Source organism: Lingula anatina, chromosome 1 (genome assembly GCF_051362555.1).
Source record: "Lingula anatina isolate TDL-2025a chromosome 1, LinAna3.0, whole genome shotgun sequence".
NCBI lineage: Eukaryota > Metazoa > Brachiopoda > Lingulata > Lingulida > Lingulidae > Lingula > Lingula anatina.
In genome coordinates, this window is record NC_141767.1 from 36,747,569 (window position 1) to 36,763,370 (window position 15,802).

The 15,802-nt window shown below is 34.2% G+C and overlaps 1 protein-coding gene and 1 long non-coding RNA gene across 3 annotated transcripts; both read left to right on the plus strand.

The window, feature by feature from the left end:
- The first annotated feature begins 43 nt into the window (after positions 1 to 43).
- On the plus strand, positions 44 to 11,257 carry LOC106155053 (activating signal cointegrator 1-like). Its single transcript, XM_024075736.2, has 12 exons — positions 44 to 202; positions 1,215 to 1,359; positions 1,675 to 1,797; positions 2,243 to 2,348; positions 6,410 to 6,528; positions 6,808 to 7,007; positions 7,269 to 7,596; positions 8,087 to 8,265; positions 8,752 to 8,873; positions 9,581 to 9,678; positions 10,004 to 10,100; positions 10,485 to 11,257. The coding sequence occupies exons 1-12, from the start codon at positions 69 to 71 to the stop codon at positions 10,553 to 10,555; spliced, it is 1,722 nt and encodes a 573-aa protein (XP_023931504.2). The 5' UTR covers positions 44 to 68; the 3' UTR covers positions 10,556 to 11,257.
- Positions 11,258 to 13,220: 1,963 nt separating this feature from the next.
- On the plus strand, positions 13,221 to 14,727 carry LOC106155049 (uncharacterized). Of its 2 annotated transcripts, none has more exons than XR_001237567.3 (3): positions 13,221 to 13,382; positions 13,865 to 14,112; positions 14,366 to 14,727. It is a non-coding gene; the product is annotated as an uncharacterized LOC106155049 (long non-coding RNA). The 2 variants fall into 2 exon arrangements; XR_001237568.3 differs by having other exon boundaries at positions 13,865 to 14,108.
- The last annotated feature ends 1,075 nt before the right edge of the window (positions 14,728 to 15,802 follow it).

The window sequence follows — 15,802 nt, forward strand, 5'->3', positions numbered from 1 at the left end:
CTTGTATATAAGTATATAACCATTTAAGATAACATAATAACTGATTGACATATTATTATCTTTTTAAAATGAAAATAGAGAAAATATTATTTCGTCCGCTAAAGCATGATGGGATTTCCAAAATGTCTGCGCCCATAGTTCATTGGATTTGTCGTGAGCTGTCTCAATTATTAGGTTTTGAGGCGACAGAAGACATAGCAAGGTAGTTATCTTCTTATATGTAATATCTTTCATCAAAATACGCTTCTTTTGGAGATAAAATATTGTGTCATAATTTGTCACATAAGTGATTTTGTGTACACGGCGACGTTGGATTGCACAATGTTGTGACATGTTAACATATGCGGTGTTTACTAACTGCAGCCAGGCCTTTACAGTCTTGTAGGATGTTGTCACAGCACCCAATTTTGTGCACTGCCTTATTAACAAATGCTCCACGCGGGCAGCAGACACAAACCCTCTTTTCTTTCACTGACTACCGTCCGTCGAATGTTCAGTATTGAACCATCGGGCCAACATACCCTTTATTAAAAAAGTGATGGAAATGCTACGATTTTTCAGACCAATAAACCTGCGGACTATCGAGACGCCCCCGATTGGCACATGGTTATCCTTTTTTCAAATACTAAAATTATTGGTTCATGTTGTGATATATTTGAAGGGCTGTCATGTTTCACACAAGTCACATGTGAAGTAAACCAGAGTGGCTAAAGTCACTTATCCTTGTGGTAGCTACAGTCTAAATAGCACAAGTAAAGACGTTCATTATGCCCTGATTAGGGGCGTGAACAACTTTCCTTACAGTCCACTTGTAAGATCCTTGTACATGTCTTCCCAATCCCTCCTTGATCCAATAACTACTCTTGCACTGGTGCTGAATGTTAGCTAAGAAGTGTTATAATCAAGTAAATATTTATAATGGTCAGGGAATACTCGCAGATGGAGGACTTAAACGTACAGGTGTGTCCTGTCAGGTGTCTCGTAGTGGAGTGGCCGATATCGTATTTTCTACTATTGGTATAGACTGTAGGCAACGCTGTTGTTTTCAATATGATCCACAACCACAATACATGAAACTCAAGTACTTTGAGGTTTCACTGTTTTGGTTGTTTCCGTTGAAATGCTCTGTTTATGGTGAAATTTTACCAAGAAAAAATCTCGTTTGCATTGAAAAGCCATGTAGATGTACAATATACATTTTTTTATTTTAAAAGGTACATTTTAGCTATAGAAAATGCCAGAGACCTTGAAGAATATATGCTTGAGCTACTTGATGGTACAGATCCTAAAAACAGAAAGTTCATTAATGAACTGCTGAAAAAGTCTCATCCATCAGTACAGGTGCCAGATAATGTTCAGGTAATGTTTTTTATTTATTTATTTATTTATGACATTTCATTTTTGGCACAAAGAACTTTTATATCTGCATTAATGTGTCAGTTTTATTTTGTTTTAGAATCCCATTGTTATATTATCAGACTTTCAGTTAGAGCAAGGAGTTCCAACTGTTGGAGCTCCTTGGTTAGAGGAGGTTCATTTCTTTTTACAGAGATACTATATTTTTGATACCAGTCAGGGAGGGTTCAACATTGATTAAGTTTGGGTTTCATTTTGCTTACTGGCAATCAGACATAGAATGCACTAGTTATGAATAAATATAGTTTTCAATTTTAGGTTTATAAGAAAAATTCAAGTGAAAATGACTTTCATCAAGCACCAGAAAAATCTAAAAGCAAAAAGAAAAACAGGGATAAACAAATAACGGACCAGCCAAAGGATTTAGAACCAGAAAGTGTGGTAAGATAATGTTTAGACTATCACCAAAACAAGGCATGGAAGTTTTTTCTTGAAGTCTTCAAATAACTGGCCCTAATCCAATTTCCAAAAAAACCCTAGACTAACACATTGAGATTAAGAAGGCTTCCTATTACAAATGAGAACACAAACATGGAATTTTCAAAAGGTTATTAAAGAAAAGGATTTCAACATTTATTCTGAACATTTATTAAACAAATTGGAATACTTGTTACAGCTGAAAAACCCCACTGGCCCAGTTGGGCCAGTAACTGATTGATTTTCAGAAATTTCACTGGCCTGGTGCAATTTTTACTGGCATTCACAGTTATGCCAGGTTTATCAACTATTCATTATTGAAGTTAGGAAACACATGTATTTTAGACAGGCTGTAGTCATACTACCATGTCAGTTACATATGTATAATAAAGATTTTAAATGCTTTCAGGAAAATAGTGCCAAATATTCTGATAGACCTGCAGGAAAGAATAAACAAAAATTTGTGCCACTGTACAGTCAAGAAGGTCAAGACCGAATGACTGTTAAAATTTCAGGTAATGTCAATTGTTAAAAAAAAAAAAAATTTTAGAGGATTATATAACACAACCAGATAGACACATTTTTAAGCAAAGTTTTATTGCAAAGTATATCATGTGGTCACCTCTAGTAGTGACTGGTAAATTTTTTAAAGGATGATTTTTTTATAAGGCAAATGCAAAGGCCTACCAATTATTTTCAGTGTAAAGATTGATTTCATAGATGTAGAATGTTTTGGTTTATCATTCTTACAATGGTCTTCATTAGTGTCATAGGGTAATATATGGTAGGTTATGTATGGTAGGGTAAGCAGGGTTCTAAACTCCTTGATGATAAATAATAATATATTTCAAGATGCTGTTGTTTTTGTTTTTGTGTAAATGTTCCGTGCGGCATGTTTTTGACCAGTTTGTCTATTGAGTTTTGTTCACTGCTTGTTTTTGAGCTGCCATTTCACTTTCCCTCATCATGTATTATTGTGGTGGAATAATGGTTGTATTTTTTATGAAATCTGTTTAGGTTGTTTAAAAGATAACTGAAATACAATTATTTTTAAAATGTTCTCTTCTCTTCTGGTTTTGCCTACTCCTATTTGCAAATCATTCATTTTTTCCATAAATTCACTTGCATCTAATCTTATTTTATACCGTTTTTCATTACTTTTTATGTACAGACACAGATGTGTCTGTACATATAGCCGTCATCTGCGTCTGTCGTTGCCGTCGTTGCCGTCGTCGCCGTCGCCGTGCACTTTTACCGATAACACGATAAGTGGAAAACTGTTTTTTCTTTTTGTTTGAAACTTACAGAACTGATGAATATTCATAATACGCAGGTCGAGTTCGAAAATCAGCATGATCGGGTCACTTATAGGGAATTTATGCTGTTTTTTCACTTTTTTCAGCATATATGCAGCACCGATAACACGATAAGTGGAAAACCATTTTACCTTTTGGCTTGAAACTTACAGAACTGATGAAAATACTTAATACGCAGGTCAAGTTCGAAAATCAGCGTGATTGGGTGATTTTTAGTGAATTTAGGCTATTTTTTCTCTTTTTTCAGCATATATGCAGCACCGATAACACGATAAGTGGAAAACCATTTTACCTTTTGGCTTGAAACTTACAGAACTGATAAATATTCATAATACGCAGGTCAAGTTCGAAAATCAGCACGATCGGGTCACTTATACGGAATTTATGCTGTTTTTTCACTTTTTTCAGTATATATGCAACACTGATAACACAATATAAGAAAAACAGATTGGCCAATTGTCATTATACTCACAGGAGGGGCCAATCTTACTAAAATGCAGGTTGAGTTTGAAAATCAGCGTAATCAGTCCATTATTTTAGAAGTTATGCTGTTTTTTCACATTTCCTCACATTCAATTCTTAGGCATGTTAACAGTCTCATTATTGAACTAATAAGATACGTAAAAGTGTTTGTTTGACATTTCCTGCATCTTTACAACATTGTTAGTTGATTTTGTAAAAATGATGGTAAACTTGTTATCATGTATTGTGTAATAAAGTGTCAGAAATGGAAATTAACTCATATCATTGCAGTTTGTCAGATGCATTCATCCACTATGTTCAGAATCTCAGAATGAAGGAAGTTGGACATTTAACACTGTTCTATTGATACTTTTCCCATCTCATCAATTTTCTTCATTGGTCATATAAAAATGGCAGTAAACTGTTTATTTTGTTTTATGTTAAAAAAGTGTTAGAACTGGAAATAAACCCATTTCAGAACAGTGCTGTCTTGTTTACATTTTGGCATTTTCAATATGTGACTTTGAAGTTCCATGGGCCTGAAGACTTTTGCTAGTTACATTTTCTGAATAACCATGATACTAATATTTTATAATTAAAAATTGATGGTCATTATGCTGTAAAACATTATGTAATATTGCATCAAAATTTGAAGAAACCCCTATTTTGGGCACTGCTCCCATGATGACCATTTAATGAAAATGATGTCACTTACTGTTCTCAAACTTACAGGAAAGAAACATGGGACTAAAATACAGCTTCAGTAGGCAATGCAGTCTGTTTGGTAAATTTTTCTGGCAATTAAACAGTTTTTTGTGAAAATTTAATTTTTCACATATTGGCATTTCCAAGGTGTGACTTAGAACCTCCACGGGCTTGAAGACCCATGCTAGTCACATTTTGTGAAAATCCATGACACTTATATTTTATTATTAAAAATCAATGGTCAGTATGCTGTTAAGCATTATGTAATGTTGCATCAAAATAGAAGAAAACACAATTTTTGGTGCTACTGCCTTGATGACCATTATGGGAAAACCATGTTTCTTATGACTGTCAAACTTTCAAAAAAGAAACACAGGACTAAAATGCAGCCTGAGTTAGAAAAGCAGTCTAATTGGCTTCTTTTTCTGGAAGTTATACATTTTAGTGTAATATTCATTATCTTTTTGGCATATTCATTGTGGGACTCGGAGCTCCCATGGACATGAAGCTAAATGGTAATCATATTTTCTACATGTCCATCCTATTTATAGTCAATAATCAAAAATTGGTGATAATTATTCTCTAATTTATTATGTAATGTTACATCAAAATTGACAACAATCTTTTTGCACTGCTACTGCAAACATTATGAAAAGAAAACTGTGCTACTTATTATAATTTTAAACTTACAAGTACGATTTTTAGGATTGGCCTTCAGCTCATGAGAAAACCAGCTCTATTGGATTATCATGTTTATTGTATTTATGCATTTTTTGTGAAATTTTCATTTTTCTCATTCTGGCACTTTCTAAGTATAAACTTGAACTCTGATGGGCCTGGAGCCTTATGCTTTTACTTTCGTCTGTGTTACCTGTTGTGCATAAGTTGATGTTGACTGTGCAGTTAAACATAATGTATTATTGCATCAGGATTGGTAGTCTCCTTTTTTGGGCATTATGGTTTTGTGCTTTTCTTAAGGTGTGACTTATGGGCCTGAAGACCTTTGAGTGGGTCAGTCTGTAAATTACCCTTGGGTATCACTAGATAAATTAATGAGTTATAAAGTCATTTGCTTTAATAGGCCATTAAATGAGATTACGTAAAGCACACTTGTTGATATTTCCCTGTAAACTCCCAAAGGTAAAGCTCTCTGCTAGATTAATAATAAGGAAGCAGTGATAATTATGCAGGCAAATTTTGTTTAATATTGCAAATAAGTTTTATATATATATATATATATCAAACTGGAAGATTAAAAGTTTGAATAGCATCTTCATTGGAATTATATTTACCTCAAGCTCTGCCAAGGGGGTTATATTTTCACCCCTGTTTGTCTGTCATCCACATAACACAAAAAGTTATGGACCAATTTTGCAGAAATTTTCAGGAACTGTCGGAAGTGGACCAAAGAGGACAATGATTAATTTTTGGTGGTGGTCCGGATCAATAATCAATCAATTATCAATAATAATGACAATTGCTGCCTTGGCAGAGGTCTGCACTCTCAAAGTGCTTTTCTAGTTTTGTTGTTTTCCTTTATAATTTTTTCTCAAACACTTGCATTTGTGACTTTTAACCCTCATCTGCCTGGGGCTCTGCACATTTTCTGTATTTCTACATAAGCAGTTGTATTGTTTTTTATGTCTTTAAACATTATGTAATATTATTTTATGCACTGTCATCATTTTTCAAATATTGAGACTTTCATAATGTGAATTTGAACTCTCATGGTCCTGAAACTGTAATCTTATTGAAGGGGTGGATTGAGACCATCTTCTGGGTCTTCCAGAAGACAGTCAGGTTATTAAGTTTATATTGACTGGTATCTATTTTTTTCTGTTGGAAGACCATCAAAATGGAGGATGGATCAACATAGATACTTTGTAATACTGTCAGAAAATATCTCTGGGTCTGCTCCTGTTATTGACCATGTTACCTGTTGTGCAAGATTAAAATTCAGTGTTGACTGACAGTGCTATTATAGGCATTATTTATTATTGCATCAAAATTGACAAAATGACCTTTTTTGCATCTTTATTTTCTGTTTTTTGTCTGTACATTTGACAGCTTTGCTGCCTTGTTTTCCATATCAGGACGTCATGTTTGTGAATGCCAAGCAGCCAAGCACAAGTTGATTAACAACTGTGTCCACTGTGGGCGAGTAGTATGTGACCAGGAAGGGTCAGGCCCTTGTCTGTTTTGTGGACACCTGGTAAGGAACTTCATCATCTGTTAAAGTTGTAATTAGGATCCCTCAAAAGCTTAATGTCATCAAGTTTCTTTATGTCGAACATTTTATTTGTTTGTCACTTATTGCTGGAAGTCTTATTCAGTGCAGGGCAATAGTATGAGAAAAATTTGCACCTCATTTTCCTGCTGTAGTTTTCACTTCATTTGAGTATCCAATTCACAGACACTTGAGATTCCTGTTACTGAAACCAGACAGTTTTTTCAATTGTTACTCTAGTTATGGTATTTATCTGAATTTTAGGTCTGTACAAAGGAAGAGGAAGAGATTTTGTCCAGAGGTTCCAAAAAAAGTGAAAAACTACGCCAGTTTTTGCTTAGAGACCAAAGTGATGCCAGTGATGGGAGCAAAGAGATTTTTCGCCTCACTCAACCTAATGCTAAGTCAAAATTTGATGCTGCTTTGCAACACAAAGCTAAACTGCTAGAATATGATAGAACAAGGTAAACAGATATAGGGACATTTTTTTATTCTCTTTACAAAAAGAGCAATCATATATTGTTAAAACTGTAAACTTAGATAAAGAATTTGTGGTTAGTTATTTTGTACATTTTTATATCACCAGTGTGCAGCTGTAGAGTCTTTAGATTTGCTCTGAAAAAACGATGTAAAAGTTTTCCTTTTTGCCATGGCCATTTTAATTGTCATTATGACAAAGTAGTACTGGAATAGTCTTCATCATATTATGTATTAATTTTTTTCAGTGCAAAAAGGACACAGGTTATTGATGACCAATCGGACTATTATTCAGTAGATACCCAGTGGCTGTCAAAAGACGAAAAAAAGAAATTGGCAAAAAGAGAAGAGGAAATAAGACAGTTGAGACATGGGTCTAGGCTGGACAGGAAGATCACCTTTGATTTTGCTGGCAGGAGAGTTTTAGATGCGGAAATGGACAACACAGTCACGGGGAGGGAAGATGCTGTGGTTCAGGAAATTTATTATGGTGCTAAGCCTAAGCAACCTCTCCATAAGCAGCCGCTTAATCAGTCTAGTCTCATTAATCCTCACATTGGACAGGTAGCGCCAAAGGTAAGCAGCGTACTGCAGGTGTGGTAGCGCTTGTATGTTCATGCTGTTACGATATCTGGTGCACAGATATACTTTATAATAAAAATACAACATTAAGCAAAGAACAACGACAAGATTTATGTGGATGTTTACGCTGTATATTTTGAAGAAACAACTGATGAATTTTATGCATGTCCATTGTTGTTAGACCTCAAGGAAATTTTTTGTTTCCTTTTAAGTGTCATAACTTGTAGTGAAACTTAAACCTCATTTTCTTCTTCTTCTATTCTTTTTACACCATCTGGTGTATAGGGCACCAACAAAGATTTCCCACTGCTTTCTGTCACGATCTGGGTGTTGAAGATTTCCTAGCTTTTTCCCAGTTGTTTCCTCATTTTGTCCTTAGCTAAAAGTTTTCATGCCCATTTCTGTCTGTATTCCGAATTAGGTCTGTAGGTTTGACAGCTGCTCCATTGTCTTATTTGAACATTGCCATTTTCTCTATTTCCAGTTCGTAGCAACAGAAGTGCCAGACAGGGTGCCAGCCTCATCAGATGTAACCAACAAACCTGTGGACAAACGTTCAGCAGTGAGACTCCAGGATCGGGAACTCCAGGAGATGTCGGATGAGGGAATGTGTCTCAGCATGCACCAGCCCTGGGCCTCTTTACTCATCCAAGGAATAAAAATGTAAGCAGAATTTTTTCTTTCATCATGTCGAGCTTAGTTGGTTGCAAGTTCCTACAAATTTTTGCAGGAAACCTGTCATTTTAAAAGACAAATTAAGGCCTTGTGCACCATCATTTTAGCAAAAATAAATGAATGAATGAATTAATTAATTAACAAGTGAATAAATATTTAAAAATTTAATTTAAAAATGTATAAATAATAATAATGGATCTTTTCATTAATTATGAACCTTTGCCGATTGTATTGATATACTCTGAATGAAGGGACTGTTGTGTATTTTAACATGCATTCTTTTGAACTACCAAAGTATATATTTGTTTAATTTCTTTGTCAAAGAGCATTCTAAGTATCGATATGTATTGAGTCATTTGTATACAACTATCAACTTACTTTTTACTGCTGGTGGTACATAATCAGGAGAGGACCTATGTTTATTTCGCACTGTTTTAAGTTTTAGCTCGATTAACATTTGATTGATTGTTTCAGGCATGAGGGACGGAGCTGGTATTCCCCCCATAGAGGACGCCTGTGGATAGCTGCCACTTCAAAAAGTCCAGAACCAGAAGTTATAGCTACACTAGAACAGGAGTACAGATTACAGTATCAAAGTACGGCGTCAGTTTACAATTTTGAAATATAAAAAGTTTTCATTTAGAAAATAATTTTGAAAAAGCATCACAAGTTTGATATGGATAAGTGGATTGGAGTTAATTGTATGAAAGTAGTTGACTTGCACATAGCAATTTCTTTATATATTTGTTATTTTTCATTTTTGGTTTAAACACACATTGAGCTAAATAAGTATCACTTATATCTTTATCCTTTGTTAACATACACTGCAAAAACTATCAAATTGTTTTAATGCCCTTTTGTCATGTAATCAAATAACAGCTCAAATTTTTCCTGGAACAAAGCAAATTTCTATCCAATTGGCAAAGCAAGTATACCAGGGAAGAAAATAAGCATTGCCTGTAGTTGACAATATGTGAATGTGTAGATTTCACATATCACTTCTCACAACTCTAGCTTTAAATGAACTTGAAAACCAAGATCTCCTAATGCAACTAAGCTGTCTGTGAATGCCAAGTGTTTACAATGAATCCCTAACACATCTGTGCATTAAACTTTTCAGTTACTCAAACTAAAAGGCTTTTTAAAAAATTATTTCTAATCAGTATCAACTAGTCCAAAGAAAGAATCTATAGATAAAGGGAAAATAATCTGAAACGACCATTTTAATTTTCACAAGTATGGTTTTACTAATAACTTAGAAAAAATTTTTATTGAACTTATCCAATTTATTTTTCTTTTTTAGATTGTACTTTAAATTTCCCTAAAATGTACCCCACTGGCTGTTTGCTAGGCTGTGTTGATGTGCAGGACGTATTACCACAGGACCAATATAGAGAAAAAGTAGGTCCACCTAACACAAAAACACAGACAGCCACTTAAAGTACTGAGAAAAAACTTCATTTGTTACCTCTAATAATTAGAGCATATTAATGACCATCTATAAATAAACAGTTTTCATATTTGGTAACTTGTAAAGGATTAGTACAGAAGTAATAGAACTTGTATTTTTACCACAGTATTACTTGAGCACCTCTTTAATTATAGGGCAGCAAAAATAATCAAAGAAAATTCACACATTGAAGCATAGATCTTGTATCGGATTGTGTCACAATGAACAACAATTTTACATATTCCACATTTTGATCACCCTGATTTATTATTTCAGTTCCCAGACGGAGAATCCTCATCACCGTATGTATTCATTTGTGAGTCTCCACAGGAATTAGTGCTTAAATTTCCAATCAAGGGAAAGCATAAAATTTGTAAGAATACGTTTATTTTATTAATTCAGCTTTAAATGTTTAGAGAGAAGGTTGGCACTTTAAGACAGCATAATTTTCCAATGTATTTAGTTGTGTATCTATATACTACATTTTAATTTATTTATTTGTTTATTTACTGATTTATTTATTTATGTTTGAGGTTTTTACAATTGCACTAATAGTACAAAGACATTTATATTGCGTTATATTATTATTTCAATTTTGTAAATATTACATGATATAACTACAAGCAAGAATGCTTCACAACAAGGTAGATCTGATATACATATCTGTGAATACTCAAATGTTCTGATTGAACTTGGATAAAACCAATTGTTATTAATGTAAAAAGTTTATCAGATTAGGAACACTATATCTTTCCAGATAAATTAGAGGCAAACATACACCAAGCTGCCAAGAAAGGACTAAAGCAGGTTGCTACCATCACTAAGTAAGGCTGAGGAATAATGTGACAGATGGGATCTGAAGGTGAACTTGGCAGTGTTTTCAGGCTTTGGCTTTCACTACCAGTCATTACAGTAGTTTTTTTTATATCAGTCATTGGTCAAGTTAACACAACAACTTTGACATTCCTATAGAAAACAACCATCAATGCAAGTGTGATTTTAAATGATGGGTATAACAGTGAGTTTAAAACTTAAACAAAGAAATGATCTTGTTTCATGTCATGCGATTTGATGCCAAATGTATCTGCTGATTTTCTTGTAACTTGGAGAAAAAAGTTCTTTCTTGTCACCTGTTTAAGGTTGATATATGTCCACCCTCTACACTGAATATATGCAATCATTTTGAATGGCATTGATATTCGTAAGTGATCTTTAATTTCAGATTTTACTTTGCTTTTAGTATTATTGCAAAATTCTATGACTTTGTAAAGTCTTGCTAACAAGAATAGTTCTCAAAAAAAGAAGAGGTTCCTCAGGTTCCTGTTAGGGATGCTGTAAATGATTTCTATTTATGTGAGTTATGGAAGTAAAACAGTTGAGAGAAAAAGGATACTGGCATAACAAAAGCGATACTGATGTGATGGACTCCTAAAAGGAGGGTCATACTGTATTCATTGTTTGGGTTTGGCCATCTCATTTCATTTATGAAAATGGGATTTTATTTATAATAATAAAAACGGTCATTAGTAACAGTGTTGTCATGTTGTATACCCTATATTTAACTTGAAACGAGGAACCAATATACTGATGTTATATATATTGCATCCCAGATAAAATGTTTACAATACCATGAGAACAATGAAGATTATCCAGCTTAACATTCATCCCACTTTAATGGATAGGGCCTCGTAATGTGAAATAATAAAATGTTTTAAATTAAAATTTACCTTTGAATAACAGGTAATAGACAAAAAATTTCAAGGGTTTCCTTTTTATGTGCCCTGTTTTACAGTATAGTACGACTCGGTGGAGTAATTGGGAAGGGTTTGTATAGGGTATCACTCTGATTGTTGTTGGTTATTCAGGTATTACTGAGATTAAATAAGCAATCATTAATGGTTGTCTCTGAAAGGTGGCAGATGGTGGAAGCAGCACTAGATGCATGCTATCTGCCAACTAATTGTTCATTTTTCTCATTAATGTAAGTGGTGCCTGTACCAGGAGAATCCTTATAAATTTCCTTAATTGGTGATATATTGATGTTCAAGAAAAATCGGACTGATTATCTGGCTGGTAGAAGATGGCATTGGTTTGATACATTGTGACAGTACTATGAGTTGTTAATTATCTTTAATCAAAAAAGACTCTTTGTGGGTTTCAAAACTGTCAGTGATATATCAGTTTTGAACAGAATCACTTTTCATGGAATTCTTTTGTCTGAGCCTATTATCAAAAAAAAAAAAAAAAGGTAAAAGTGCATATTAAAATAAGTTCAGTTACTTCATTGGCCCTTTGATCACTTTTTTTTTATTCAAACTCTGTCAGACTTCCCCTGTCCCCCTCCCCGCTCGGGGATCCTGGTAATGTTTTTAAAAGTAGTTGGTCCTGTTTTTTGGAACTTATGAACTAGCCTTTCTCTTTGATGAACGCCCTTACATACTGAAGTATTTCCTGTCCCTGTAAACAAGGCAAACTCCCATTAAAAAGATGAAATAGATAAAAATGTTTCAGGGACATCTTTTACTCTTTCAAAATGCTTTATCAGATTAACTTCATTCTAGCCACACTCATCCCATTAATGGTATTCTGTGTTATAGGGCTATAAAAAGTATAAATGAAATGCACTTTGTTCCCTTTGGCTAGTTCTGTTAGTTGTGGAAGAGGACACGTTTTCAGAGGTGTTTCACGCTGCACGAAAATTAAACCATTAGAAACCTCGTCACAATAAATGTGTTTCTTTGTCCTTCTGCTGAAATGAGCATTGTTTGAATAGATTATTTTTAAAAGTTAAATGAAGAAAACGGCCCTAGGTTATCCGGTTGTTGTAGTAACATCACCACGCAAAAAGAAAATGTTTACAAGAAACAAAGGACGTGGAACACACCCAGAACGTATCAAGAATAAATAAAAACCCAATGAAAATTAACGTGAATTGTTTCTTTTTTCAACACCAAAAGTGTTTGTAACTAACTTACATTTTGGATCTACAAGATACAATAAGTTTCTTGTCGTATGCAGTTCATTTCGACCAATTTAGTCCACTCATATTTAACAAAGTATTTGGCATTTAAGGGTTGTTCGTGGCCTTGATCTTATCATAGGACTCCATGTAACTGCGTATATCGTATATCTTTATTTATGACATTGAACACGATTTGTCACTGAGATCATTCAACCTTCCCTAGGTTACCAATTCAAGGTCACAGGAACATTTTATTGGATGCTTTAAAAATTATGCTCTCGTGATCTTCTTCAGTATTTTTACAACACTGGCCACCACCTTAGTGTTGCCTCTTTGCTAGTCGTATCAATTTTAATCTTAAAAGTTATGTGTGATGTTAGTTGTAAAAATATGCTCTATAAAATACGATGTTTTGAACATTGTTTTTAAACTTGCGAGAATCGAACACCTGTCTAGATAATCCGACCTTCCTTCCAAATTACGTCGCATTGGCATAATGATAAAAATTTGGATGTCGTGATGGAAAGATTATTCTACCTTATAAATACCAAGAGCTACAGCATTCTGCAGAGTTCTACAATTCAACATTTAGACTCTGTACAACTGAGCTTTTTTGGCAGCTTCTTCAAATTTTCAAAACGATGAAGTGTGTGGTGTTTCTGATGGTCGTCATATCTGTGGTGACAATCTCTGGTAAGTAGCTTTTTATTAATATTTTATTCTTACTATGAGTGTCATGAATTTTGTGACAGCAGGTTTGACTGTATTCTTTTGGAAGTTTTGTTTGTATTTTCTGTCTTATTGCTTTTTTTTTTTTTTTTAATGAACCTACCCAGCACGCCCTATGCCGCGCGGAGACATTTAAGAAAGCCCCAATATACAATTCATATATCGATGGAAGCAATTATTAAATTGATATTCACGATCGAGAAATAAAATCGCAGCTCCATTGATGCACGCCTTTTAAGATTGATATCGTCGGTTTGAATAGAAACTATTTCGAATATACTATAATTGTTTGTAGAATTGTAACATTTATCAAGTTTTGCACATGGAACTTGTATTTTTTTTCAATTATTTAACGACTGTTTTGCATCGTGAAATCAAACAGTACAACAAATTTATGTTCAAAAATCCCTTTCCACGGTATTTTATTTCATATCCATTATTTTCAGTCGCTGATAATTGCCACTACAGGTGTAGAAATGGCCTCACTGACACGGGTAATAAGTTCCTCACCGGTGCCGAAGTTTGGTTTGTGTGCAGGTGTTCTAACAAATGTGCAGACGCGGGAAAATACTACGGTACTTCAGTCGGGACACTGAACTATCAATGCGACAAGTTGTGTCGGGAAAAGAATGACGGCCAGACCAGTGGCGTGTGTAAATCGGACGGTTATTGTCATTGCGTTTAATGCATGTAGGTAGGCCTACGAACTTGATTTGGTTTTTGTAGTGCTTGATGGTAAAATATACAACATCATTACAGGGCTTTCAGTCGCAAAGTTTATGTGGCTAGATGAAGAATTTGTGAGTTTTATTAGACAAAATAATTCTCTGTCAAAGTGCGTATTCCGCTGTCAGGTGTATCTAACTTTGAATATCACTTCAATGTATGTGTATGCTTGCTTCATTGTGGCCTTCGAATATCATCATAAATTCCCTTAAATATTGCAGAAATTCTGGTGCCAAGAACGATGGTCTTCGAAGACAGTCAACAAGGGAAAAATAAAGACTACCTCGTTTGAAGAAGTTGGGTCTTTAGTGTGACTGATGATGATGATGATGATGATTTCATATAATTTTTATAATTATAGGTGAATGTTATGGAGATTTATATTGAATTCATAATTATTACTAGTGCTTAAGATTTTTATTTTATTATTTTTTTTTCTGAAAGAAACCTTTTGCCGATTCATGATGTATAGGCCTAGATCTACTTATTTATCGATCGATTTTGAAATAGATATTAGTACTCACCGATTTGAAGAAGTTTCTTTGTCCTCTTTTTGAAATATCCATTAAAAATCTAAATATTCTGAGTTGAGTTGGATGAAGCTTATCCGGTGGTTATAGCAACATATCTACTAAAAACCGCATTTATGATGTAGATGAATTGTTACGTTGCTGACGTTGCGCTTTGCAAGACGGTCCAAACGGGGACAATGGTCTTTGCTGATATTGCATTAATTTGCTTAAACAAAAATTGTATGCACAATCATAGAATTTTTGGATGACAGTATTTTTCTGATGAATTTCTTTACACCGAGGAGAACACAAGCATGCATTAATTAGAAATTGCATTCATCGACTCAAACCATGGAAGTTTATCTAAATAAACTTCCATGGTCACAGATCAGCTGAACTTCGGACAATGCCTCGTCTTCAACCGAGACACCAAGAATAGTATCCAGAAAGATGAGTGCTTATAGGCCCACAAGAGACAGGCAGATATGAGCCCCCACTTCTCGCGGTCTTCATAAATTTCAACAAAAACACAAATCTTTGGCCACTTAAACTTCAATAATCCATACAATGTCTACTTTTGCTACATAATGAAAACATAGGTCTATCGTTTTCAGGATACTATTCCTCTATTAGCATATTTTTCTTGATTAAATTTGATCGATTCGTAGACCTGTTATAGGCTAGATTAGGCTACAATTTATTTTAAAAGAGAGAGGGGGATTGAATTGATTTTTCTCCTCTGCATTCGTTAAGCATGTTTTTTAATCGGATGCAATTTCACATTGTCGAAATAATAATAATAATAATAATATTTAAAAACAACAACAACAACAACAACAACATTTTGCCCTAGATCTAGATTCATTTAAAAACGAATCGTAGATTAGTGAAATTTTATCCACAACGTTACTTTCAAATGTGACGTCTTGATACGTTACGTAACTTACGTTGCATTCACGACGTTTGGCATTTATGTCATTGGCTAGTTGCCAAATACTGACGTCAGTTGGTGACGTTACTTGGCATATTGCCAAAATTTTTGTTTTGGCAACAGACCTAAGCACGTCATTTTTCAATAATTTTGAAACTCGACGGAACACGAAATTAACCTATCTATTGATGGTCAGAAAAGCTATTTTCATTTCA